Raw genomic sequence first — 26,639 nt, forward strand, 5'->3', positions numbered from 1 at the left:
AAAGAGAGAGAGCGAGAATCTTAAGCAGACTCACACTCAGTGTGGAGCCCAATGTGGGGCTCCATCCCACAACTCTGGGATCATGACCTGAGCTGAAATCAAAAGTCAGATGCTCAACTGACTGAGCGACCCATGCATCCTGAAAACATACTTTACTTTTTAAAGCACATATACAAAATATAGAGAAATTTTCTATTTAACTGTGTGAGCATTTCTAGGCAACTTAAATTTCCATGTTTAGAGTTTGCATAACCAGCACATATGACATCAGTTTCAACATCAGATTTTTTTTTTTATATTTCAAACACCAGTTCATCAATTTACATCAAAGCAATTATTTTAAGTAATTATTATTTACTTTAAATAATTATAAATTGCACACACACCTAACCTCATTTCTTGCCACCAAATAAAAACTTAAATGAGACTCAGATCATCCTGCACTTAATTTATCCAAAGAAAATGAAGATAAATGACTTCATAGGATTTTAATGAGAATCAAATAAATTTCTATAAATAAAACAATCAAAACAAGTCCTGACACACAGGATGTCCTCAAAAAATATCCTCTATTACTATTAATAATGGCAGCAGTTATAATACTATACACATCAATCAATATTGCTGTCGTGAAAAATAAACTTCTATCTTGAAATTTAATTAAATAAATTTAGAAACAGAACCTAAATAAAAAATATTATTAAAGGAATTAGAAGCAAAGTGGTTTTCTTAACGTAATAATTATTTATTACACATATCCTATAATGCTCAGGTGACAGAGACTTCTAAAACAAAATATTTTATCACTTATTATTTAGACTTAATTCGGAGAATCTCACATGGATGAAACACTGGGTATTTCCGGGCAGACAGGAACATAACAAATACCATAAACTTTTTCTATGATTTTTCTATGATTTTTATTTTCTCTTTTAAGTTTTGCCTGTGAAAAACTTCTGAAGTGAGGTTTTTTTTGTTTTTTAGTGTTTAGTTCCACTCAACTCATTTTATTTTCTCTTCCACATAAATCTTTATTAGCAACCGTCTACTATAATTATTGTACTCAGAATCTGAGTATGATATGTGCGCACTTATTATGCACTACAAGATTGAAAAGTGCACTTTGTTTTCAGGGCCTATAAAGCAGGGGAGATCACAGCTGGGCCAAGGACATTGGATCTCATCCTACCAGTTGTTTGGCCTTTCCCTGAAGCCCCTCAATAAAATGGTTTGATTATTAAAACAAAACAAAACCTTTATTTTTGGCTTTCCACATTAAATTTGACTTTCTTATAACTAACTTATGCATACTACAAGAGTAGAATATAGAGTAATTTTTAAGTACATATAAGGATAAAATTTACTTTGGGGTTGATTTGTTTAACTTCAAATTGTACCCTTAAATTACAAATCTACAATATAAGTATGTGACATCATCTTTCCATGGCCACGCCCCTGCCAAAATCTTGAAAACAATGTATTAGAATCAAGCCCTTCAAGAGAACACAGAAATCTTAGGACGCACTATTGCCCATATTGAGTAGCATGTCATTTTTCCCTTAAATTTAATTACGCACCAGAAACAAAACAAAACACACAAAAACAATGAAACGCTGACGACAGCAGACTACTGAGCGTTTGAGGGAACAGAGGAGAACTGGTACAGGGGAGAGCTTGTTCCTTGGTCATTCCTCCTTCTCCAAGAAAACCAACTAACTAGGTATGGCTTCGATAATTTCTGGACGGTCTTGGTTCAAAATATAAGAGAGTCTTACAAAGAATTCTTCATACCAAAATTCAATCTGATACATATATGATCACAACTATCCAAAATAATTACAAGTTACTCTAAGTTACTACATTTGGGAGAATACTCTGCACAAAACAATTAAACAAAACAAAACACCTACCTGGATGGCGCTTGTTAACAAATATGGCCAACAAGTCATTCAAGCGGGTGTTTCCTAATCAGTAACTGAAGCCTATGGGTCATCACTTCCAGCTAGGATAATACTTAACAGCCATGGTGAAGATTATTTCTGTGACTTAGTAGTAGTCTTACAGAGCACAGTCACAAAGAAAAGAGCTTTTCCTTTGGCAAAGTTACAAAACTAATGATAAGATCCAAAAATAATGGCTACAGCCTCAAAACATTCTCTGGATGCCCAGACTGCACTGGGCCCTCTTCAGTATCCCCATATTTCTATACTTCTCCTTTATATCAAAGCTGTAATAATATATTTGTATAACTGATCTTATTTATAAGATTTCTTTCCACACAGAAGGCTTTCCAAAGGAAAATGTGGTATGTGAGTTAAGATGTAAAGGATGAATAGGAGGTAACTACGGGAACACAGGGAAAGAGGAATGACATTCTAAGCAAAGGAAAAACTCTGTGCAAAGACAGAACGGAGAGAAAAGTACTCAGAGGTCCACAGGATGATGATAAAGGGCTGATAGCCATAAAGAGCTGATGCAGTGATAAGAAAAGCAAACAGCAGATTTAGGAAATATTTAGCAAATAATGCTGACACTATTTCAAGAGGAAGTTGATGCAAGATGTAAGAAGAGTGAATAGATATAAGATTCTACTATAAAACGTGTTTGTATGTATGTATCATCTATGAAATTGTCTGGCTTTAATTAAGCTTAAAATGTTTGCTCTTTAGTAATAGTTTATTTAAAGAAATATGCTCTCTAGTAACGCACGGATGATATTTCTAAATGTAGAGCACAGAAATGACAGATAGTTTACGGAGGGTAAAAAAAGAGGTAGGAGTGTGTACAAAAGAGGTACAGCCACTGCCCTGCTTTGCTTGGCTAGGGAGGAAACCAGCCAAGTGACCAAAGGGAGATGACCTCTCCATGCTCCTGTTCTGTGGCAGGAAAGGCTAAACTACCAAGGAAAGTATATCCATGGTAATGTAACATGGTAAGTCGTGGAATAAATGCAAGGCCGCAAAGTTTACTTTAGATTTAAAATATTTGATTCAGAAAACTGAGAACACATGTGACTTTTACAAAGAAGGCAGTGAAAGGTATTTGTTGAATGAAGGTCAAAGTTCACTGCTTAAAAATGAAAGGCAGCCTTTGGAACTACCAGGATGGAACCTGAGTGTATTACGCTAAGCGAAAGTAGTCAGAGAAAGACAAATATCATATGACTTCACTTACACATTGAATTTAAGATACAAAAGATGAACATAAGGGAAAGGAAGCAAAAATAATATAAAAACAAGGAGGGGGACAAAACATGGGAGACTTAAATACAGACAACAAACTAAGGGCTGCTAGAGGGGTTGTAGGTGGGGGGATGGGCTAAATGGGTAAGGGGCATTAAGGAGGACACTTGTGATGAGCATTGGGTGTTATACATAGGGTGTGAATGACTGGTTCTACTCCTGAAATCATTATTGCACTATATGCTAACTAACTTGCATGTAAATTAAAACATAAATAAATACATAAATACATAAATAAAATTTAAATTAAAAAAGTATATACTCAATTTTTAGTCTTCCTATAACCCAGAAGTTTTGTTTTGTTTTGTTTTGTTTTTTAATATGAAATTTATTGTCAAGCTGGTTTCCATACAACACCCAGCGCTCATCCCAACAGGTGCCCTTTTCAATACCCATCACCCACCCACCCCTCCCTCCCACCCCCCATCAACCCTCAGTTTGTTCTCAGTTTTTAAGAGTCTCTTATAGTTTGGCTCCCTCCCTCTCTAACCATTTTTTTTCCTTCCCCTCCCCATGGTCTTCTGTTAAGTTTCTCAGGATCCACATAAGAGTGAAAACATATGGAGTCTGTCCTTCTCTGTATGACTTATTTCACTTAGCATAACACTCTCCAGTTCTATCCACATTGCTACAAAAGGCCATATTTCATTCTTTCTCATTGCCACGTAGTACTCCATTGTGTATATAAACCACAACTTCTTTATCCATTCGTCAGTTGATGGACATTTAGGCTCTTTCCATAATTTAGCTATTATTGAGAGTGCTGCTATAAACATTGGGGTACAAGTGCCCCTATGCATCAGGACTCCTGTATCCCTTGGGTAAATTCCTAGCAGTGCTACTGCTGGGTCATAGGGTAGCTCTATTTTTAATTTTTGGAGGAAACTCCACACTGTTTTCCAGAGCAGCTGCACCAATTTGCATTCCCACCAACAGTGCAAGAGGGTTCCCGTTTCTCCACATCCTCTCCAGCATCTATAGTCTCCTGTTTTGTTCATTTTAGCCATGCTGACTGGCGTGAGGTGATATCTGAGTGTGGTTTTGATTTGTATTTCCCTGATGAGGAGCAATGTTGAGCATCTTTTCATGTGCCTGTTGGCCATCCGGATGTCTTCTTTAGAGAAGTGTCTATTCATGTTTACTGCCCATTGCTTCACTGGGTTATTTGTTTTTCGGGTGTGGAGTTTGGTGAGCTCTTTATAGATTTTGGATACTAGCCCTTTGTCTAATATGTCATTTGCAAATATCTTTTCCCATTCCGTTGGTTGCCTTTTAGTGTTGTTGATTGTTTCCTTTGCTGTGCAGAAGCTTTTTATCTTCATGAGGTACCGACAGTGCATTTTTGCTTTTAATTCCCTTGCCTATGGGGATGTGTCAAGTAAGAAATTGCTGCGGCTGAGGTCACAGAGGTCTTTTCCTACTTTCTCCTCTAGGGTTTTGATGGTTTCCTGTCTCACATTCAGGTCCTTTATCCATTCTGAGTTTGTTTTGTGAATGGCCTAAGAAAGTAGTCTAGTTTCATCCTTCTGCATGTTGCTATTCAGTTCTCCCAGCACCATTTGTTAAAGAGACTGTCTTTTTTCCATTGGATATTCTTTCCTGCTTTGTCAAAGATGAGTTGTGGGTCATCTAGACCCATACTTTTGTGGGTCTAGTTCTGGGGTTTCTGTTCTATGCCATCGGTCTATATGTCTATTTTTGTGCCAATACCATGATGTCTTGATGATTACAGCTTTGTTGTAGAGGCTAAAGTCTGGGATTGTGATGCCTCCTGCTTTGGTCTTCTTCAAAATTACTTTGGCTGTTCGGGGCCTTTTGTGGTTCCATACAAATTTTAGGATTGCTTGCTCTAGCTTCAAGAAGAATGCTGGTGCAATTTTGATTGGGATTGCATTGAATGTGTACATAGCTTTGGGTAGTATTGACATTTTAACAATATTTATTCTTGCAATCCATGAGCATGAAATGTTTTCAACAGGGAAAAAATGCAGCCGAGAATCCTTTATCCAGCAAGTCTGTCATTTAGAATAGAAGGAGAGATAAAGGTTTTCCCAAACAAACAAAAACTGAAGGAATTCATCACGACTAAACCAGCCCTACAAGAGATCCTAAGGGGGATCCTGTGAGACAAAGTACCAGAGACATCACTACAGACATGAAACCTACAGACATCACAATGATTCTAAACCCATCTCTTTCCGTAATAACACTGAATGTAAATGGACTAAATGCTCCAACCAAAAGACATAGGGTATCAGAGTGGATAAAAAAACAAGACCCATCTATTTGCTGTCTACAAGAGACTCATTTTAAACCTGAGGACACCTTCAGATTGAAAGTGAGGGGATGGAGGGGCGCCTGGGTGGCGCAGTCGGTTAAGCGTCCGACTTCAGCCAGGTCACGATCTCGCGGTCCGTGAGTTCGAGCCCCGCGTCGGGCTCTGGGCTGATGGCTCAGAGCCTGGAGCCTGTTTCCGATTCTGTGTCTCCCTCTCTCTCTGCACCTCCCCCATTCATGCTCTGTCTCTCTCTGTCCCAAAAATAAATAAACGTTGAAAAAAAAAAAATTTAAAAAAAAAAAAAGAAAGTGAGGGGATGGAGAACTATCTATCATGCTACTGGAACTCAAAAGAAAGCTGGAGTAGCCATACTTACATCAGACAAACTAGACTTTAAATGAAAGGCTTTAACAAGAGATGAAGAAGGGCATTATATAATAATTACAGGGTCTATCCATCAGGAAGAGCTAACAATTATAAATGTCTATGCGCCAAATACAGGAGCCCCCAAATATATAAAACAGTTACTCACAAAAGTAAGCAACCTTATTGATAAGAATGTGGCCATTGCAGGGGACTTTAATACTCCACTGACAATAATGGATAGATCATCTAGACAGAGGATCAATAAAGAAACAAGAGCCCTGAATGATACACTGGATCAGATGGACTTGACAGATATATTTAGAACTCTGCATCCCAAAGCAACAGAATATACTTTCTTCTCAAGTGCACATGGAACCTTCTCCAAGATAGATCACATACTGGGTCACAAAACAGCCCTTCATAAGTATAAAAGAATTAAGATCATACCATGCATACTTTCAGACCACAATGCGATGAAGCTTGAAATCAACCACAGGAAAAAGTCTGGAAAACCTCCAAAAGCATGGAGGTTAAAGAACACCCTACTAAAGAATGAATGGGTCAACCAGGCAATTAGAGAAGAAATTTAAAAATATGTGGAAACAAGTGAAAATGAAAATACAACAATCCAAATGCTTTGGGATGCAGCGAAGGCAGTCCTGAGAGGAAAATACATTGCAATCCAGGCCTATCTCAAGAAACAAGAAAAATCCCAAATACAAAATCTAACAGCACACCTAAAGGAAATAGAAGCAGAACAGCAAAGACACCCAAACCCAGCAGAAGAAGAAAAATAATAAAGATCAGAGCAGAAATAAATAATATAAAATCTAAAAGAGCTGCAGAGCAGGTCAATGAAACCAAGAGTTGGTTTTTTGAAAAAATAAACAAAATTGACAAACCTCTAGCCAGACTTCTCAAAAAGAAAAGGGAGATGACCCAAATAGATAAAATCGTGAATTAAAATGGAATTGTCACAACCAATCCCTCAGAAACACAAGCAATTACCAGGGAATACTATGAAAAATTATATGCCAACAAACTGGACAACCTGGAAGAAATGGTTAGGAATTTTCCTAAGCACCCACACACTTCCAAAACTCAAACAGGAAGAAATAGAAAGCTTGAACAGACTCATAACCAGCGAAGAAATTGAATCAGTTATCAAAAATCTCCCAACAAATAAGAGTCCAGGACCAGATGGCTTCCCTGGGGAATTCTACCAGACATTTAAAGCAGAGATAATACCTATCCTTCTCAAGCTATTCCAAACAATAGAAAGGGAAGGAAAACTTCCAGACTCATTCTATGAAGCCAGTATTACTTTGATTCCTAAACCAGACAGAGACCCAGTAAAAAAAGAGAACTACAGGCCAATATCCCTGATGAATATGGATGCAAAATTTTCAATAAGATACTAGCAAATCGAATTCAACAGCATATAAAAAGAATTATTCACCATGATCAAGTGGGATTCATTCCTGGCCTGCAGGGCTGGTTCAACATTCACAAATCAATCAATGTGATACATCACATTAATAAAAGAAAAGAGAAGAACCATATGATCCTGTCGATCGATGCAGAAAAAGCATGTGACAAAATACAGCATCCTTTCTTAATAAAAACCCTCGAGAAAGTCGGGATAGAAGGAACATACTTACACATCATAAAAGCCATTTATGAAAATTCCACAGCTAATTATCATCCTCAATGGGGAAAAACTGACAGCTTTCTCCCTGAGATCAGGAACACGACAGGGATGTCCATTCTCACCGCTGTTGTTTAACATAGTGTTGGAAGTGCCAGCATCAGCAATCAGACAACAAAAGGAAATCAAAGGCATCAAAATTGGCAAAGATGAAGTCAAGCTTTCACTTTTTGCAGATGACATGATATTATACATCGAAAACCCGACAGACTCCACCAAAAGTCTGTTAGAACTGATACATGAATTCAACAAAGTCGCAGGATACAAAATTAATGTACAGAAATCAGGTGCATTCTTATACACTAATAATGAAGCAACAGAAAGACAAATAAAGAAACTGATCCCATTCACAACTGCACCAAGAAGCATAAAATACCTAGGAATAAACCTAACCAAAGATGTAAAAGTATGCTGAAAACTATAGAAAGCTCATGAAGGAAATTGAAGAAGACATAAAGAAATGGAAAAACCCAGAAGTTTAAAATGAGGTTTTGAAATTTTTATCTATTTAAGGAAAAAATACATAGTTGTTAAATCCCAACTTTATTGCATTATGGTTAGAAAATAAAAGCTTAGTTATAAACCTTCTACTTTGGGGCTTTATCAACATTTTGCCTAAGTAAAATTAAGTTTTGTAAATATTCCATGGGTATTTGGAACAAGGGTGGATGCCATGTTATGGGAATGAAGTTTTATGCAGATATTTTTTTTTTTGTCTAATAAATTTTTTTTATTTATAACAGAAATACATAATTGAAAAAGTTTTTGAAAACAAAAATGGAGAAAAAAGAAAAGTTTATGCAGTCTACCATCTAACAATAGCAACTGTTAATGGTTTGTTGAACTTTTCTTTCATTGTAATAATAATAAAATGATTTTTTGCAGTTTTCTTCAAGACTATTATAAATATTTTATGATTTAAAGCATTTTGACTACCATTACTTAATGAATAGAAAATGTAGACTCTTTCACTTGTTGTGAGGAATGCATTACTAAGGATGCCCTATAATTTAAGTCTCATTCAATTAACGATTTTCACATAGGAATAAATATACAGTTATGGGTACATATTCAGGGACTATCCACTGTAACTTAAGAACAGATTACAGGCACTGATTTTGTAGTCATATCACCCACAGGTGGTTGTTTTTGTTTTGCTTTTTATTTTATTTTATTTTTTATTTTTTATTTTTTTTTTTTTGCTTTTTACTTTTATTTATTTATTTTTTTTATAAACTAACTTTTTTTTTTTTATTATATGAAATTTATTGTCAAATTGGTTTCCATACAACACCCAGTGCTCATCCCAAAAGGTGCCCTCCTCAATACCCATCACCCACCCTCTCCTCCCTCCCACCCCCCATCAACCCTCAGTTTGTTCTCAGTTTTTAACAGTCTCTTATGCTTTGGCTCTCTCCCACTCTAACCTCTTTTTTTTTTTTTTTTCTTTTTTCCTCCCCCTCCCCCATGGGTTCCTGTTACGTTTCTCAGGATCCACATAAGAGTGAAACCATATGGTATCTGTCTTTCTCTGTATGGCTTATTTCACTTAGCATCACACTCTCCAGTTCCATCCACGTTGCTACAAAGGGCCATATTTCATTTTTTCTCATTGCCACGTAGTATTCCATTGTGTATATAAACCACAATTTCTTTATCCATTCATCAGTTGATGGACATTTAGGCTCTTTCCATAATTTGGCTATTGTTGAGAGTGCTTATGCAGATATTTTAAATCACACTTGTTAACACTGCTAGTAAAATATTCCCTATGTTTTCTTATCTGTTACATATCAAAATCTGAAAAAAAGCAACTAAAGTACTCGCTCTTAGAAAGAAAAAGAAAGAAAGAAAGAAAGAAAGAAAGAAAGAAAGGCAAAATACTTATTTTAATCCTGTAATTAATTTTTTTAACTATGCCTGTGAGGATCAGGTGCAAAGACTGGGATGCCAATACACAGAAACACAGTCTAGGTGTGTACACACACACACACACATTCTAGGAATCCCAGCAGTTGTAATAATAGCAGACTCACAACATACTAAAGAATCAGAGTCAAAAGACAGTGTTAAGGCTAACTATGGCCAAACTACTCTTGGAAATATTTTAAATCACCAGTCACGTGCCTGACTTTATGTACAAAATGCCACAAATGAATTTATTGGTTTCTTCAATTATTTATTACTTAATGTTTCTCGACGGCCCTCTTAGGCCTTCCATTAATTCCTCAATTTCTTTCAAGAGAATGTCTATGAAACCCTCCCCACACAGCTGCCCAGGGACTATTACAATGTATTTCTCTTTTTTGCCAGTTGTGTAAACAAACTATAAAACTGTAAAGTCACTGCACCATCACACAATGACGATTTCATTATGTGTCATAAATGGGGAGCTGAATTTCGTGAACTACTGTGTAAAAAAAAAACAAAAAAACCTGGAAAGCTGAATTCCCTTAGATTAAATGTGTCCATGATGTGATTCCACTGAAGGATTATTAACAGGTAGAAGTTCTAGAAAGGCAGATTAGGATCTATTATATTAAAAAATTAGCATTCAATCTGTCCTGATAGAGAACTGGTGGTCTTCCAAAATCCATCACTTAGTGTAAAGCATAAGTTACATGGAGATACTGTGCAGCTGGGTTATTGTCTCACTAAGGAAGCTATACTCAGAGGAAGGCCAGACCAGAGAATTTTGAAGTTCATGGATCATTTTCAAGATTTACAACAGAAAACTCTAAGTGATAAAATAAATCAAAGACATTCATACAACAAATATTTCAAGCATTTCTTGGCTGTCTACAGCCATGTACTACCCAAGGCACTAGATATGAAATGAAACAGTACTTGTCCTAAATAATGAATAGTTCACCCTCTAACAGGGAAGAGAAATAAGCAAACTAATAATTACAAGTGCTGATGGTTTTTCACTAAAGGCAAAATAATATTCATAGATTGTTGAATCAAGATATTCACCTTGTTCACACAGCCTAACATTTCTAACAAACAAACCATGCAATGAAAGCTTTCCTCCTGGGGCTCCTGGGTGACTCAGTCATTTGAACATCCAACTCTTGATTTCAGTTCAGGTCATGATCTCAGAGTTCGTGAGATTGAGCTCTACATCGGGCTTTGTGCTGACAGCACAGATCTTGGATCCTGCTTGGGAATCTCTCTCTCTCTCCCTCTCTCTGCCCCTCTCTTGCTCATGCATCCTGTGTTTATTCTCTCCCTATCCTTAAGAAAGAAAAAGAGAAAGAGAAAGAGAAAGAGAAAGAAAGAAAAGAAAGGAAGGAAAGAGAAAAGAAAGAAAAGAGAAAACAAAAGAAGAGAAAAGAAAAAAGAAAAGTTTTCTTCCCTGTTCAACTGTTCTATGAATGGAATTTTCTTTTCTCTCAAAAAGCAAAATTTTTATCAGAAGCGTTTCAGGATTTTCCTCTAAAAAGTCAGGAAATTCCTGTGAGGTAGTAAACAACTTTGCATTCTACTGTCATTCCTAACAAAACTACTCTGAAACAGGGCAGAGAAGTCAAGGCCCTGGCCCTGAGAGAATGCACTGACTACTGGCAGCAGCGAATCCCTGCAGAGCTATGGGCAAAAGTCTGTTCCACACGTACGCCGGGTAAAGCTTGAACAAAATCACAAGTCCATCATCTCTGCAGAGAAGATGAACCTTTTTCTCTGTGTTCAAAGAATCCTTGGAATAAAAATCTTTCTAAATGAAGCTTCAAGGCTATTCATATAGCTTGGGATTCAAAAGAGTTTAGAAGTGGAAATACAACTTTGTGTACAACTGTGAATACAACTTTGAATCCTATTCCACTGGGTTATGAGGGCCACTGCTCAAAAGCTAGGAGGAGCTAAAAATCATGGACATCAGTAATATTATAAAGTGTGTGCTCAAGGGATGAGATATAGTCTGTCAGTCACTGTGTGATATGCTTAAAACAGCAGGAAAAAACGTTATTCCAAAGAAGATCTGCTTCAATTTTTTCAGTTGAATTGCTTTCAATTTCAAGAATCCCCGGAAGTCCAGCCACAGAGTTAGAACCCTTTCATATAAAGTGACAAGTGTCAGGAAAGAAACGCGTGGATTACTGGGTGATGACAAGAATACAAATATATACCACTTCAAAAGATAGATTCCACAGAGAATACTTTAAGGGTCTTTAAAGTTTCAAAACAAGAATAGGTTACAACTTTTTGAGAGGCTGAGAAAAAACACTTCAAGAAGGAGGTAAAGACAAAGTGAAAAGTGGACAGCACTCAAGAGGGAGTATCTGGCATGGATAATTAAGAGCACATGTAAATGTCAAAGAGACACGCATGTTATGGATGAGAGAGCCTTGGAGGTGAGGCTGGAAAATGGGGCTATTCTGTGGAAGGCCACACTGTGGGAAGATCAGTACATAATATGGTTGGCACAAAGAAACCATGTGAGAGGTCAACCTCCCTAATCTGTGTAAGGAATTCTAACTTAACCACTTTTTTAAAACATGAGCTAGCGAGGCACCTAGGTGGCTTCGTTGGTTAAGTGTCTGACTCTTGGTTTCAGCTCAGGTCATGACCTCATGGTTCAGGAGTTCCAGTCCCGCATCGGGCTCTGCGCTGACAGTGTGGAGCCTGCTTGGGATTTCTCTCTCCCTCTCTCTCTGCCCCTCCCTGGCAAGTTCTCTCTTTCTCAAAAATAAATAAATAAACATTAAAAAATATCTTTTAAAACATGAGCTGGCACATAGTAGTAAAAACAGCCAATTTCACAAACATACTCTCTCTATATACTATTATCTAAATCATCAATAATGTTAGCTTGAAGACAATTCTATGGAACTTGACTTTGTACATTCTCATCTCACACACTGACATTAAAATGACATAAGTTAATCTTTGAGAACAGTTCTTTAAAATCACTTATAAACCTAATTATAATCCTCTCAACACTGTAATATACCCAATTCAGCCCTTTAACTTTTTCGATCTACCTTTACTCCTGGGCTGATCTCAAGCAGCATCAGGATTTAAATACTGTCTCTATGTTAAGAGCTCCCCAGTTTCCACCTCCAGCTCAGGCTTCCCTAAATTCCCAACATCCCCCTCCCTACCTGGCGTCTCCTCCAGCCCCAAATCTAAAAGATACCCAAACGCCACATATCTACAAAAGAACTTGAACCCTCCGCCCCCAAATACACTCCTCCTGTTTCTACACTCCCAAGAATGGCTGCTGTATTCTTCCAGCTGCTCAGCCTAAAAACTTTGAAGTGACTTTGCCTCCCCTCCGTATCTCCTACATCCCCCAACCCATCCAAACCATCAAAAAAGTCCTGTCTGCTCTCCTTTCATAAAACACACAGGAAATATTTATGCATATAAAAACCTAACCACTTCTAACCATCTCCTTAGCTTCTGCCCTTATGATCCTTCAATGCACCCTTAGCAAGGAAGCCAGGACAGTCTCATCAAAATATATCTTCTACAGAAAACCGTCCAATGCCATCTCACCCAGAATAAAAACCCACTCCCTGACCCTGACTTTCAAGCCTCACATGGTCTAGCCTCCCACAGCCTCTCTAACCTGGATATTCCACCCGCCTCCCTTCCATTCATTCATTCCACTCTGGCGACACTGGGCCCCATGCTGTTCCTCCCACACATAAGACATGTTCCCATCTTTGGAACCTTACATCCTCCACTCCTCATGCCCAAATTGCTCTTCACTCAGATACACAGATCTGTTGTTCCACGGCAAGCCTCTGCATCAAGGTCACTTTTTCAATAATAACTAGCCTGTGCACCCAAAGCCACCAGCACTGGGCACTCAAGATCCCCTCTAGCCTGCCATAGGATGTATCAGTCTGTAACATGCTACACTATTTATTACTTTTGTTGTTTACTGTTCCTCCCTACCCAAATGAAACTCCATGCAGGCAGCTGCTTCTATCTGTTTTGCTCACTAATAGATGGAGGAACGAATCCTGGAACAAAATAATTTGTTTTATGTGAAACACACCAAATTTAAGTCTCTCACTCTTTAAGAGAAGAATTTAAGGATAGTGTGATTTCTATGAAGTCAAACAGTCAGTAAATGGCACAGTCCAAAATAAAACCGGGTCTCTCTCTTTTCCCCTGGGACGCACTGGTGGAGCATAAGAGAATACATATGAAAATCTATTTTTAAAACAAGTAAACAAACAAGCAAACGCACATATAAACACAGTAACACAGATATAGAAACACGCTGCATTAAAATATCAGCACTGCCCAGTAGTAGTAGTATACAAACAGACTTCCGTTAACTCACCTCCACCCCAGGGTTTTTGGATGACGTCTGTGTTACAGTTTCTTTGAATTTATTTGCCTTTGCAAGCTGAGCTTTAAGTTGTTCCGCTAATTCCTTCAGAGGGAAAGACAAGAACAATGAGTGTCATATATAGCTTAATTCCTCAGTGAAGAATACTTCAAATGTATATGCAGAAGGGAAAAGAGCAGAGTGAACACTCATGCAGCAGTAAACCTAAATTCAGGGGACTGCTTTTTAATGAATTCATCTCAGTTACATATGTCTCAAATGCCCGTAGCATTCGTTTATGATTTGAGAGTAAACAATTACAAGGACATATATTCTAGGGGAGAGACAGGGATATGGGGAAAACAACCTCAAGAACGACATTTTTATAATTCCTCGGATATTATCACCATCCAGTACTCAAAATTTCAATTACTGTAACAAGAAAGCCATAATAAGATTTAACATATTACCTTCTTTATTGTTAAGTAATTTTAATAAGAACTCTGAACGTACCTCATTTTTTCTCTAGGAAGTTTATAGAAATGTATAGAAAACAAGTGACATGTAAAGAAATAAACAAAGAGGAGCATATGAACAGGCAAAGAACAGTGCTCTCCACTGCAGTGGCTCCGTGACCAAAGGGACAATTCTTTCAACATAAATTAACCTCCTAACTTGGTGACCTCTCTTTCACTCGTGTGAACTAATTCCTTTGTGCTTTCAAAACTCAAACTTTATTTTCCTGCTGTTATTTCCTGGTGGGTTGTCTCTCTTACCAAACTTCAGGGTTGAGCTGCAGTTCAGTGTTACCAAGGACCAGATTCAATGACAAAGTGCAGCATGTGCAAGATACGCCTTTTATCAGACACACAAACTAATAAAAATAGAAGCATCTTGTTTGGCAACTTTTATGCTACCAAACAGGGTCATACTGGCAGTACAACAAAATGGAAGCCTACTTAGGGATCACTTATATTTGGATTTGAGATCAGTACATACATATGACCAGGAGGAAATCTATTCTGTCACACCATGCAAAGCTGTCTGGATTTGCTATTCTGCCATGTATGATGTCACACGTATTAGTATATCAGAAATGTGATACTAAAATACAGCGATAATAAATAGACAGAGATAGGTGTAGCTCGCACCAAATCATCCATATTTTCTATTCAGTTCTCAGGTCAATCAGTCGTACAGCATAACATTATTATGGAAATTAAATGAGCTAATCTATACAATGCATCAAACACTTACCAGGCACAAACGTACTACATTAAAATATGCCTACATGAAACAACTATCTTTTTTTAGGAGCTCATTTGTTAGGTACCTAAGTAAAGGAATTTAAGAAAGCAATACATGCTCTCAATAATATGTGACAAAACAAGGGAAAGAAGACAATGACATCTTTATTTCCCTCAAATATGCTATGCTAGAATTGCAAAGTAGAAATTTTAAAAAACATGTCATACCCTGGGATCTCAGACTTCAGAGATCTGACAGAAAAAGTAGACAATTTATTTAGAATTGGGCAGTACAGGATTTAGGAATGTTCAAGAATTTTGTTAAAAGAATCAATAAGCAGCAGTTGGCTACAGCCAACATTGTGAAGAAACTTCCAAAATTACTGGTAAGAAGTTAAAACAGTTAACTCCTATTCTCCTAGAAACACCACAGAAGACATACCATATTTCCCATCATCTCTGCCTTGATAATCTTGGCTCCCAGTTTGTTCTTCTCATCAACACTCAAAATGTGGATGGAATCATCTTCAAGACCGCCTCTGTTTGAACAGGACAGATTAAGAGCATATGAAACAGAGGGACACTGCAACTAACAACATCAAGACTCAAATGTGATTTTAATTGACCTCAACATAATATTCAGCATCAAGAGATCATGATTCTAAAACCTTAAAATATAAACAAAACAAAAAACAAAGGTTCAATATTCCACCAAAAATCACCAGTTTAAGGCTCTATGTCACAATACCACAATCAGGCAGTTATAATAACTGACTAAATCCCCAGTAAGAATGAGATAAATACTATGTGAACTATTCTTTACTATCTAATATTCCCATACTCATTCTAAAAAGGAAACAAACAAGAGAAAATTAAAACACTACAATCAGGCCATAGTTCTACACAGCTGGGCGTGATAAATTACTGATAGTCTAAGAAACTAAACAGGAAATGGGATGCTTAACTGCAGTCAAAGAATAAAAACAATGAGCATGTGTTCTTTTTGCAACATAAATGCGAAATTACTGAATTAGACAACAAATACTTGTTTATGACTAAGGTCATGGGCCAAACCTAGACTTGCTGAAGACCAGAGAGATTTCCAGCCAAGGTTAGATTCCTGGCACATAAACAGTTGCCCCAGCTTACTTCCCTAAGAAAGATCACTGCGGTACAGGGAAGGGATGCAGGCCGAGCCTGAAGGACTGACTCCTCAGTGAAGGAGACACAGCTAAGATTCCAAAGCTCAAAGACAGCCAGACAGAAGAAAGCTGCGCAGTGAGAGAAGCTCACAAAACTAAACAGTTCCCCTTGAGTATTTAGCAAGAAACTGCCCGTGGCCAGAGAAAGTCCCATCCCAAAGAGAAGAGGAGCGACATCCAGCATTTCTGGGAAAAGTGCCTGATCTCACTAGCCAGACGAGGGAAGCTTCAACTCAGAAAGCACTGGGGAGAGCATTAAAGGTCTCGCGTCATTACTGGGAAATAATAAGTTCTAGACTAAATGTTGATCTACGCCCAATGAACCAATGTTAAAAGCAAAAGTCTACAGGAGCAAAGAGTTTCCAATCAACTTAACCATGTTCCCCCAGGGCAAACATCAAGAATTAGTTACAGGAATGCAAAAATATCCCATGCTTAACACAGTAAAATTCATAGCATCTAGTAACCAAAGATAGCAGACGTGCCAAGATGTAGAAAAATAAGACCTACAATTAGGAGAAATAGCTATCAATCAAAATAAACCCAGAACTGACTCAGATGTAAGGAAAAGCAGATAAGAACATTAAAAGTTATTATTGTAACTGCATTCCATATGTTTGAAACGTTACAAACAAGTAAGACATAAAATAGATCAGAACTGAATTTCTACAGTTGAACACTGGTGTCTCAGATTAAAAAAAAAAAAAAAAAAAAAAAAAAAAAAAAAAAAAAAAAAAAAACACTAGATAGGATTCACAGGAGATTAAACTGCCAAGGAAAAAGTAGTGAACTTAAAATAGTAGAAACTAGGGGGGCCTAGGTGGCTCAGTCAGTTGGGCGACTCTTGATCTCGACTCAGGTCACAATCTCGCAGTTGCTGAGTTCGGGACCCATGTCCCTGCGCTGTCAGCGCAGAGCCTGCTTGGGATTCTCTGTCTCTATCAAAAATAAACAAACAGAAACAAGGGAAGATGGCGGCGTAGGAGGGCGCTGGGCTCACCGCGCGTCCTGCTGATCAATTAGATTCCACCTACACCTGCCTAAATAACCCAGAAAACCGCCAGAGGATTAGCAGAACAGAGTCGCCGGAGCCCACGGAAGAGGGTAGGAAGGGCGGCGAGGCGGTGCATGCTCCACGGACTGGCGGGAGGGAGCCGGGGCGGAGGGGCGGCTCGCCGGCCAAGCAGAGCCCCGGAGTCTGGCTTGCAAAAGCGGAGGGGCCTGACAGACTGTGTTCCGACAGCAAGCACGACTTAGCGTCTGGGAGGTCATAAGTTAACGGCTCTGCTCAGAAAGCGGGAAGGCTGGAGGACAAAGGGAGGGAGAGCTGCTGAGCCCCTGGACGACAGAGCTCAGTTTGGTGGGGAACAAAAGCGCTCACCAGCGCCTTCTCCCCCGCCCATCCCCCAGCCAAAACCCCAAAGAGAACCAGTTCCTGCCAGGGAACTTCCTCGCTCCGCGCAAACACCCAACTCTGTGCTTCTGCGGAGGAGCCAAACCGCCGGCAGCGGATCTGACTCCCTCCCGCTGCCACAGGGCCCCTCCTGAAGTGGATCACCTAAGGAGAAGCGAGCTAAGCCTGCCCCTCCTGCCCCTGTACACCTTGCCTACCCACCCCAGATAATACGCCAGATCCCCAGCATCACAAGCCTGGCAGTGTGCAAGTAGCCCAGACGGGCCACGCCACCCCACAGTGAATCCCGCCCCTAGGAGAGGGGAAGAGAAGGCACACACCAGTTTGACTGTGGCCCCAGCGGTGGGCTGGGGGCAGACATCAGGTCGGGCTGTGGCCCCGCCCACCAACTCCAGTTATACACCACAGCACAGGGGAAGTGCCCTGCAGGTCCTCGCCACGCCAGGGACTATCCAAAATGGCCAAGCGGAAGAATTCCCCTCAGAAGAATCTCCAGGAAATAACAACAGCTAATGAGCTGATCAAAAGGATTTAAATAATATAACAGAAAGTGAATTTAGAATAATAGTCATAAAATTAATCGCCGGGCTTGAAAACAGTATACAGGACAGCAGAGAATCCCTTGCTACAGAGATCAAGGGACTAAGGAACAGTCACGAGGAGCTGAAAAACGCTTTAAATGAAATGCAAAACAAAATGGAAACCACCACAGCTCGGATTGAAGAGGCAGAGGAGAGAATAGGTGAACTAGAAGATAAAGTTATGGAAAAAGAGGAAGCTGAGAGAAAGAGAGATAAAAAAATCCAGGAGCATGAGGGGAAAATTAGAGAACTAAGTGATACACTAAAAAGAAATAATATACGCATAATTGGTATCCCAGAGGAGGAAGAGAGAGGGAAAGGTGCTGAAGGGGTACTTGAAGAAATAATAGCTGAGAACTTCCCTGAACTGGGGAAGGAAAAAGGCATTGAAATCCAAGAGGCACAGAGAACTCCCTTCAGACGTAACTTGAATCGATCTTCTGCACGACATATCATAGTGAAACTGGCAAAATACAAGGATAAAGAGAAAATTCTGAAAGCAGCAAGGGGTAAACGTGCCCTCACATATAAAGGGAGACCTATAAGACTCGTGACTGATCTCTCTTTTGAAACTTGGCAGGCCAGAAAGAATTGGCACGAGATTTTCAGTGTGCTAGACAGAAAAAATATGCAGCCGAGAATCCTTTATCCAGCAAGTCTGTCATTTAGAATAGAAGGAGAGATAAAGGTCTTCCCAAACAAACAAAAACTGAAGGAATTTGTCACCACTAAACCAGCCCTACAAGAGATCCTAAGGGGGACCCTGTGAGACAAAATACCAGAGACATCACTACAAGCATAAAACATACAGACATCACAATGACTCTAAACCCATATCTTTCTATAATAACACTGAATGTAAATGGATTAAATGCGCCAACCAAAAGACATAGGGTATCAGAATGGATAAAAAAACAAGACCCATCTATTTGCTGTCTACAAGAGACTCATTTTAGACCTGAGGACACCTTTAGATTGAGAGTGAGGGGATGGAGAACTATTTATCATGCTACTGGAAGCCAAAAGAAAGCTGGAGTAGCCATACTTATATCAGACAAACTAGACTTTAAATTAAAGGCTGTAACAAGAGATGAAGAAGGACATTATATAATAGTTACAGGGTCTATCCATCAGGAAGAGCTAACAATTATAAATGTCTATGCGCCGAATACCGGAGCCCCCAAATATATAAAACAACTACTCATAAACATAAACAACCTTATTGATAAGAATGTGGTAATTGCAGGGGACTTTAACACCCCACTTACAGAAATGGATAGATCATCTAGACACACGATCAATAAAGAAACAAGGGCCCTGAATGAGACATTGGATCAGATGGACTTGACAGATATATTTAGAACTCTGCATCCCAAAGCAACAGAATATACTTTCTTCTCGAGTGCACATGGAACATTCTCCAAGATAGATCATATACTGGGTCACAAAACAGCCCTCCATAAGTTTACCAGAATTGAAATTATACCATGCATACTTTCAGACTACAATGCTATGAAGCTTGAAATCAACCACAGAAAAAAGTCTGGAAAACCTCCAAAAGCATGGAGGTTAAAGAACACCCTACTAACGAATGAGTGGATCAACCAGGCAATTAGAGAAGAAATTAAAAAATATATGGAAACAAACGAAAATGAAAATACAACAATCCAAACGCTTTGGGACGCAGCGAAGGCAGTCCTGAGAGGAAAATACATTGCAATCCAGGCCTATCTCCAGAAACAAGAAAAATCCCAAATACAAAATCTAACAGCACACCTAAAAGAAATAGAAGCAGAACAGCAAAGGCAGCCTAAACCCAGCAGAAGAAGAGAAATAATAAAGATCAGAGCAGAAATAAACAATATAGAGTCTAAAAAAACTGTAGAGCAGATCAACGAAACCAAGAGTTGGTTTTTTGAAAAAATAAACAAAATTGACAAACCTCTAGCCAGGCTTCTCAAAAAGAAAAGGGAGATGACCCAAACAGATAAAATCATGAATGAAAATGGAATTATTACAACCAATCCCTCAGAGATACAAACAATTATCAGGGAATACTATGAAAAATTATATGCCAACAAATTGGACAACCTGGAAGAAATGGACAAATTCCTGAACACCCACACTCTTCCAAAACTCAATCAGGAGGAAATAGAAAGCTTGAACAGACCCATAACCAGCGAAGAAATTGAATCGGTTATCAAAAATCTCCCAACAAATAAGAGTCCAGGACCAGATGGCTTCCCAGGGGAGTTCTACCAGACGTTTAAATCAGAGATAATACCTATCCTTCTCAAGCTATTCCAAACAATAGAAAGGGAAGGAAAACTTCCAGACTCATTCTATGAAGCCAGTATTACTTTGATTCCTAAACCAGACAGAGACCCAGTAAAAAAAGAGAACTACCGGCCAATATCCCTGATGAATATGGATGCAAAAATTCTCAATAAGATACTAGCAAATCGAATTCAACGGCATATAAAAAGAATTATTCACCATGATCAAGTGGGATTCATTCCTGGCCTGCAGGGCTGGTTCAACATTCGCAAATCAATCAACGTGATACATCACATTAACAAAAAAAAAGAGAAGAACCATATGATCCTGTCAATCGATGCAGAAAAGGCCTTTGACAAAATCCAGCACACTTTCTTAATAAAAACCCTCGAGAAACTCGGGATAGAAGGAACATACTTAAAGATCATAAAAGCCATTTATGAAAAGCCCACAGCTAACATCATCCTCAACGGGGAAAAACTGAGAGCTTTTTCCCTGAGATCAGGAACCCGACAGGGATGCCCACTCTCACCGCTGTTGTTTAACATAGTGCTGGAAGTTCTAGCATCAGCAATCAGACAACAAAAGGAAATCAAAGGCATCAAAATTGGCAAAGATGAAGTCAAGCTTTCGCTTTTTGCAGATGACATGATATTATACATGGAAAATCCGACAGACTCCACCAAAAGTCTGCTAGAATTGATACATGAATTCAGCAAAGTCGCAGGATACAAAATCAATATACAGAAATCAGTTGCATTCTTATACACTAACAATGAAGCAACAGAAAGACAAATAAAGAAACTGATCCCATTCACAATTGCACCAAGAAGCATAAAATACCTAGGAATAAATCTAACCAAAGATGTAAAGGATCTGTATGCTGAAAACTATAGAAAGCTTACGAAGGAAATTGAAGAAGATTTAAAGAAATGGAAAGACATTCCCTGCTCATGGATTGGAAAAATAAATATTGTCAAAATGTCAATACTACCCAAAGCTATCTACACATTCAATGCAATCCCAATCAAAATTGCACCAGCATTCTTCTCGAAACTAGAACAAGCAATCCTAAAATTCATATGGAACCACAAAAGGCCCCGAATAGCCAAAGGAATTTTGAAGAAGAAGACCAAAGCAGGAGGCATCACAATCCCACACTTTAGCCTCTACTACAAAGCTGTCATCATCAAGACAGCATGGTATTGGCACAAAAACAGACACATAGACCAATGGAATAGAATAGAAACCCCAGAACTAGACCCACAAATGTATGGTCAACTCATCTTTGACAAAGCAGGAAAGAACATCCAATGGAAAAAAGACAGCCTCTTTAACAAATGGTGCTGGGAGAACTGGACAGCAACATGCAGAAGGTTGAAACTAGACCACTTTCTCACACCATTCACAAAAACAAACTCAAAATGGATAAAGGACCTGAATGTGAGACAGGAAACCATCAAAACCTTAGAGGAGAAAGCAGGAAAAGACCTCTCTGACCTCAGCCGTAGCAATCTCTTACTTGACACATCCCCAAAGGCAAGGGAATTAAAAGCAAAAGTGAATTACTGGGACCTTATGAAGATAAAAAGCTTCTGCACAGCAAAGGAAACAACCAACAAAACTAAAAGGCAACCAACAGAATGGGAAAAGATATTTGCAAATGACATATTGGACAAAGGGCTAGTATCCAGAATCTATAAAGAGCTCACCAAACTCCACACCCGAAAAACAAATAACCCAGTGAAGAAATGGGCAGAAAACATGAATAGACGCTTCTCTAAAGAAGACATCCGGATGGCCAACAGGCACATGAAAAGATGTTCAGCGTCACTCCTTATCAGGGAAATACAAATCAAAATCACACTCAGGTATCACCTCAAGCCAGTCAGAGTGGCCAAAATGAACAAATCAGGAGACTATAGATGCTGGCGAGGATGTGGAGAAACGGGAACCCTCTTGCACTGTTGGTGGGAATGCAAATTGGTGCAGCCACTCTGGAAAACAGTGTGGAGGTTCCTCAGAAAATTAAAAATAGACCTACCCTATGACCCAGCAAGAGCACTGCTAGGAATTGGCCCAAGGGATACAGGAGTACTGATGCATAGGGGCACTTGTACCCCAATGTTCATAGCAGCACTCTCAACAATAGCCAAATTATGGAAAGAGCCTAAATGTCCATCAACTGATGAATGGATAAAGAAATTGTGGTTTATATACACAATGGAATACTACGTGGCAATGAGAAAAAATGAAATATGGCCTTTTGTAGCAACATGGATGGAACTGGAGAGTGTGATGCTAAGTGAAATAAGCCATACAGAGAAAGACAGATACCATATGGTTTCACTCTTATGTGGATCCTGAGAAACCTAACAGGAACCCATGGGGGAGGGGGAGGAAAAAAAGAAAAAAAAAAAAAAAGAGGTTAGAGTGGGAGAGAGCCAAAGCATAAGAGACTGTTAAAAACTGAGAACAAACTGAGGGTTGATGGGGGGTGGGAGGGAGGAGAGGGTGGGTGATAGGTATTGAGGAGGGCACCTTTTGGGATGAGCACTGGGTGTTTTATGGAAACCAATTTGACAATAAATTTCATATATTATAAAAAAATAAAAAATAAAAAATAAAAAGTAAATAAACACTAAAAATTAAAAATAAATAAATAAATAAACAAACAAACAAACAAACAAACAAACAGGGGTGCCTGGGTGGCTCAGTCAGTTAAGCGTCCAATTTCGGCTCAGGTCATGATCTCACAGCTCGTGAGTTCGAGCCCCGCATTGGGCTCTGTGCTGACAGCTCAGAGCCTGGAGCCTGCTTCAGATTCTGTGTCTCCCTCTCACTCTGCCCCTAACCCACTTGCATTCTGTATCTGTTTCTCTCAAAAATAAATAAACATTAAAAAAAATTTTAATATAATAAATAAACATTAAAAACTATGCAAAATAAAACATACAGAAAAAAAAGAAGTTTAAAAAATAAAGAGAGCATCAGAGAACTATGGGATAACCTTAAACCTGACTACTTAGGCCATTGGAGTCCCCAAAAGAAATGGGAGACAGAAGAAACAAAGGCCAAATTTTCCAAACACCTGAAAAGCTGCTTAGAGAACTAAAAATTTCAGGGAATCCCAAGCACCAAAAAAAAAAAAAAAAAAAAAAAAAAACCTATTCCCAGGGACATATCATAATCAAATTGCTCAAAACTTGTGATAGAACAATGTTAAAGCAGCCACAGGGGGGATAAAAGAGAGACACACTTAGGCACACAGAAAAAAAGTAGTGTGACAGCAGATTTCTCATCAAAAACAATCCAAGCAAGGAAAGAGCAGCAACATTTCCAAAGTACTTTAAATTATCAACCAAAAATTCTATACCAAGTGAAGGTATCTTTCAAAAACAAATTGAAATGAAAACTCTTTCAGACAGAGAGTTGAAAGAATGTTAAAGAAAAGCCTTCAGGCAGAAGGAAAATTATACCAGACTGTAATATGGATTAACTCAAAGAATGATGCCTACAAGGGTAAATGAAGAATACTTTCTCTTATTACATAAGTCTCTGTAAAATAATTATTTAAACAAAAATAATAACAATATATGAGAGGTTTATGACAAAGATAAGTAAAATGTATGACAATAATAGAAAAGACTGGAGAGGATAAATGTAAATAAACTATTGTAAAGTTCTTATGCCATACAGGAATGGCATAATGAAGTTGGAGAAGTTAAAAATGTATACTATCAAATCTAAAAACAAACAAAAAACCCCACAAAATACCAAAAAAATTATAACAAGAGAAATGAAACAAAATCATAAAAATATGTAATCTAAAATAAAACACATAAAGGGGCATCTGGGTGGCTCAGTCAGTTAAGCTGCTGACTTCAGCTCTTGTCATGACCTCGCAGTTTGTGAGTGCAAGCCCCCCGCTGGGCTCTGTGCTGCCAGCTCAGAGCCTGGAGCCTGCTAAGGATTCTGTGTTTCCCTCTCTTTCTGCCCCTGCCCCGTTCAGGCTCTGTCTCTGTCTCTGTCTCTGTCTCTCTCTCTCAAAAATAAACATTAAAAAAAATTTTTTTTTAATGAAAATAAGTCACATAAAGAGGAAAAAGGGAACAAAGAACACATAGGACAAGTAGAAAACAAAGAGCAAAATTAGACTTAAACCTTTATATCACATATATAAATGGTCCAAGCATGTGAGTTAAAAAGCAAAATTGTCAGATAAAAGAGCAACACGCAATAACAAAAAACATACCATAAAGACAAACACGTCAAATATAAAAGGGGGGAGGGGGAGATATATCATGTTTTACACTAGTCAAAAGAAAGGTAAAGTGACTTCTTTACTATCAAACAAATTAGATTACAGAGCAATAAATATTACCAGGGACAAAGAAAGCTGTTTCACTTCATATGAAAAAGAAGTCAATCCATCAAGAGTACAAAAGAATCCCTAATGTAAGAGAGCTTCAAAATACACAAAGCAAAAACTGACAGAATTGCAAAGAGAAAGAGACTAATTTTACAATTACAGTTGCAGATTTTAAGACCCCACTCCCAGTACTTAATATATTCTTCAAGAATATGGAAGACTTGAATAACACTAACACTACCACGACCTAATGGAAATTCAGAGAATATCCTACCACGTAAGAGAATACACATTCTTTCCTGTGCATGCCAACATTTACCAAGATAGACCATATTCTGAGCCATAAAGCAAGTCTCAATAAATTTAAAGGGATTTAAGTCATACAAACTGTGTTCTCTAACCCCAATGAAATTAAATTAGAAATCATTAACAAAGATCTCTGAGAAATCCTCAACTATGTGGAAACTAAATAGCATATCTGGGAATAACCCATGGTCAATAACAAAATGAAAGAGAAATTAAAAAGTACTGCAAACCGAATAAAAATATAAACATAACAGGGCATCTGGGTGGCTCTGTTGGTTAAACGCCCGACTTCACCTCAGGTCATGATCTAATGGTTTATGAGCTAGAGCCCCATATTGGACTCTGTGCTGACAACTCGGAGCCTGAAGCCTGCTTTGGATTCTGTGTCTCCCTCCCTCTGTCTCTCTGCCCCTTCCCCCACTCACGCTCTGTCTCTCAAAAATAAACATGTGTATATGTATATACATATACATATACACACACACATACATACATATACATAACAAATCAGAATTTATAGAATGCTAGTAAAGCATTACTTAGGGAGAAGTTATAGCTCTAAATGCTTATATTAGAAAAGAAAGATCTCAAATCAATGATCTCAAATCTATGTAAAATGATATAATCAATGGGTAAACCATTTGGCAGTTTCTTAAAATTTAAAGATATAATTACCACATGATCTAGCCATTCCTCTCCTAGGTATTTACCCAAGAGAAAAGATGCTTCCACACAAAGTTCTGTACATGAATATTCCAAGAAGCATTATGTACAATAGCTAAAAACCGGAAACATTCTATATGTTCACCAACAGGTGAATGGAAAAATTGTTTTATCTACCAGTGGAAAACTACCCACCCATCAATAAAAAGGAATGAATTACTGCAACAACATGGATAAAGCTCAAAATAATTATGCACAGTGAAAGCCAGACAAAAAAAGAGTACATAACATATGATCCCACTTACATAAAACTCCAGAAAATGCAAACTAGTCTATAATTAAAGAAAGCAGATGAGTGAAATCTAGGGGGTTTGTAAGGGTGTGGGGAGAGGTGGGAGAGAATTATAAAAGGGTACCAGAAAACCCTGGGGGATGATGGTTTTGTGAGAACATACATACTTCTAAACTTACCAGATTGTACATTTCTATCTATGTGCAGTTTATTACATGTCAATTATACTTCAATAGTTGTTTTTCAAAACCCTCAAAGAGGAGTGATTTTAAAAACTTTCAAGCTAAAAACCCTGTCAGAATCTCACATATCAAGGATGTATCTATGATATTTCTAGTTTTCCTGAATTAGCACATTTCATCAGACTCTACTGAAATCAACTTGCATTTTCAACATACATTCTGA

At 38.3% G+C, this 26,639-nt stretch overlaps 1 protein-coding gene across 2 annotated transcripts in view; it reads right to left on the reverse strand.

Moving 5' to 3' along the window:
• The window catches only part of CWF19L2 (CWF19 like cell cycle control factor 2), a 158,492-nt gene that overhangs the window by 67,717 nt on the left and 64,136 nt on the right, over positions 1-26,639 (reverse strand). For both annotated transcript variants that reach the window (XM_045482652.1, XM_045482651.1), the window contains exons 9-10: positions 15,570-15,666; positions 13,893-13,985 (exon numbers count right to left, since the gene is read on the reverse strand). In XM_045482652.1, coding sequence (XP_045338608.1) covers positions 13,893-13,985; positions 15,570-15,666 — 190 coding nt within the window. The remainder of the gene's footprint in view (positions 1-13,892; positions 13,986-15,569; positions 15,667-26,639) is intronic.

The sequence above is a fragment of the Leopardus geoffroyi genome, chromosome D1, assembly GCF_018350155.1.
Source record: "Leopardus geoffroyi isolate Oge1 chromosome D1, O.geoffroyi_Oge1_pat1.0, whole genome shotgun sequence".
NCBI lineage: Eukaryota > Metazoa > Chordata > Mammalia > Carnivora > Felidae > Leopardus > Leopardus geoffroyi.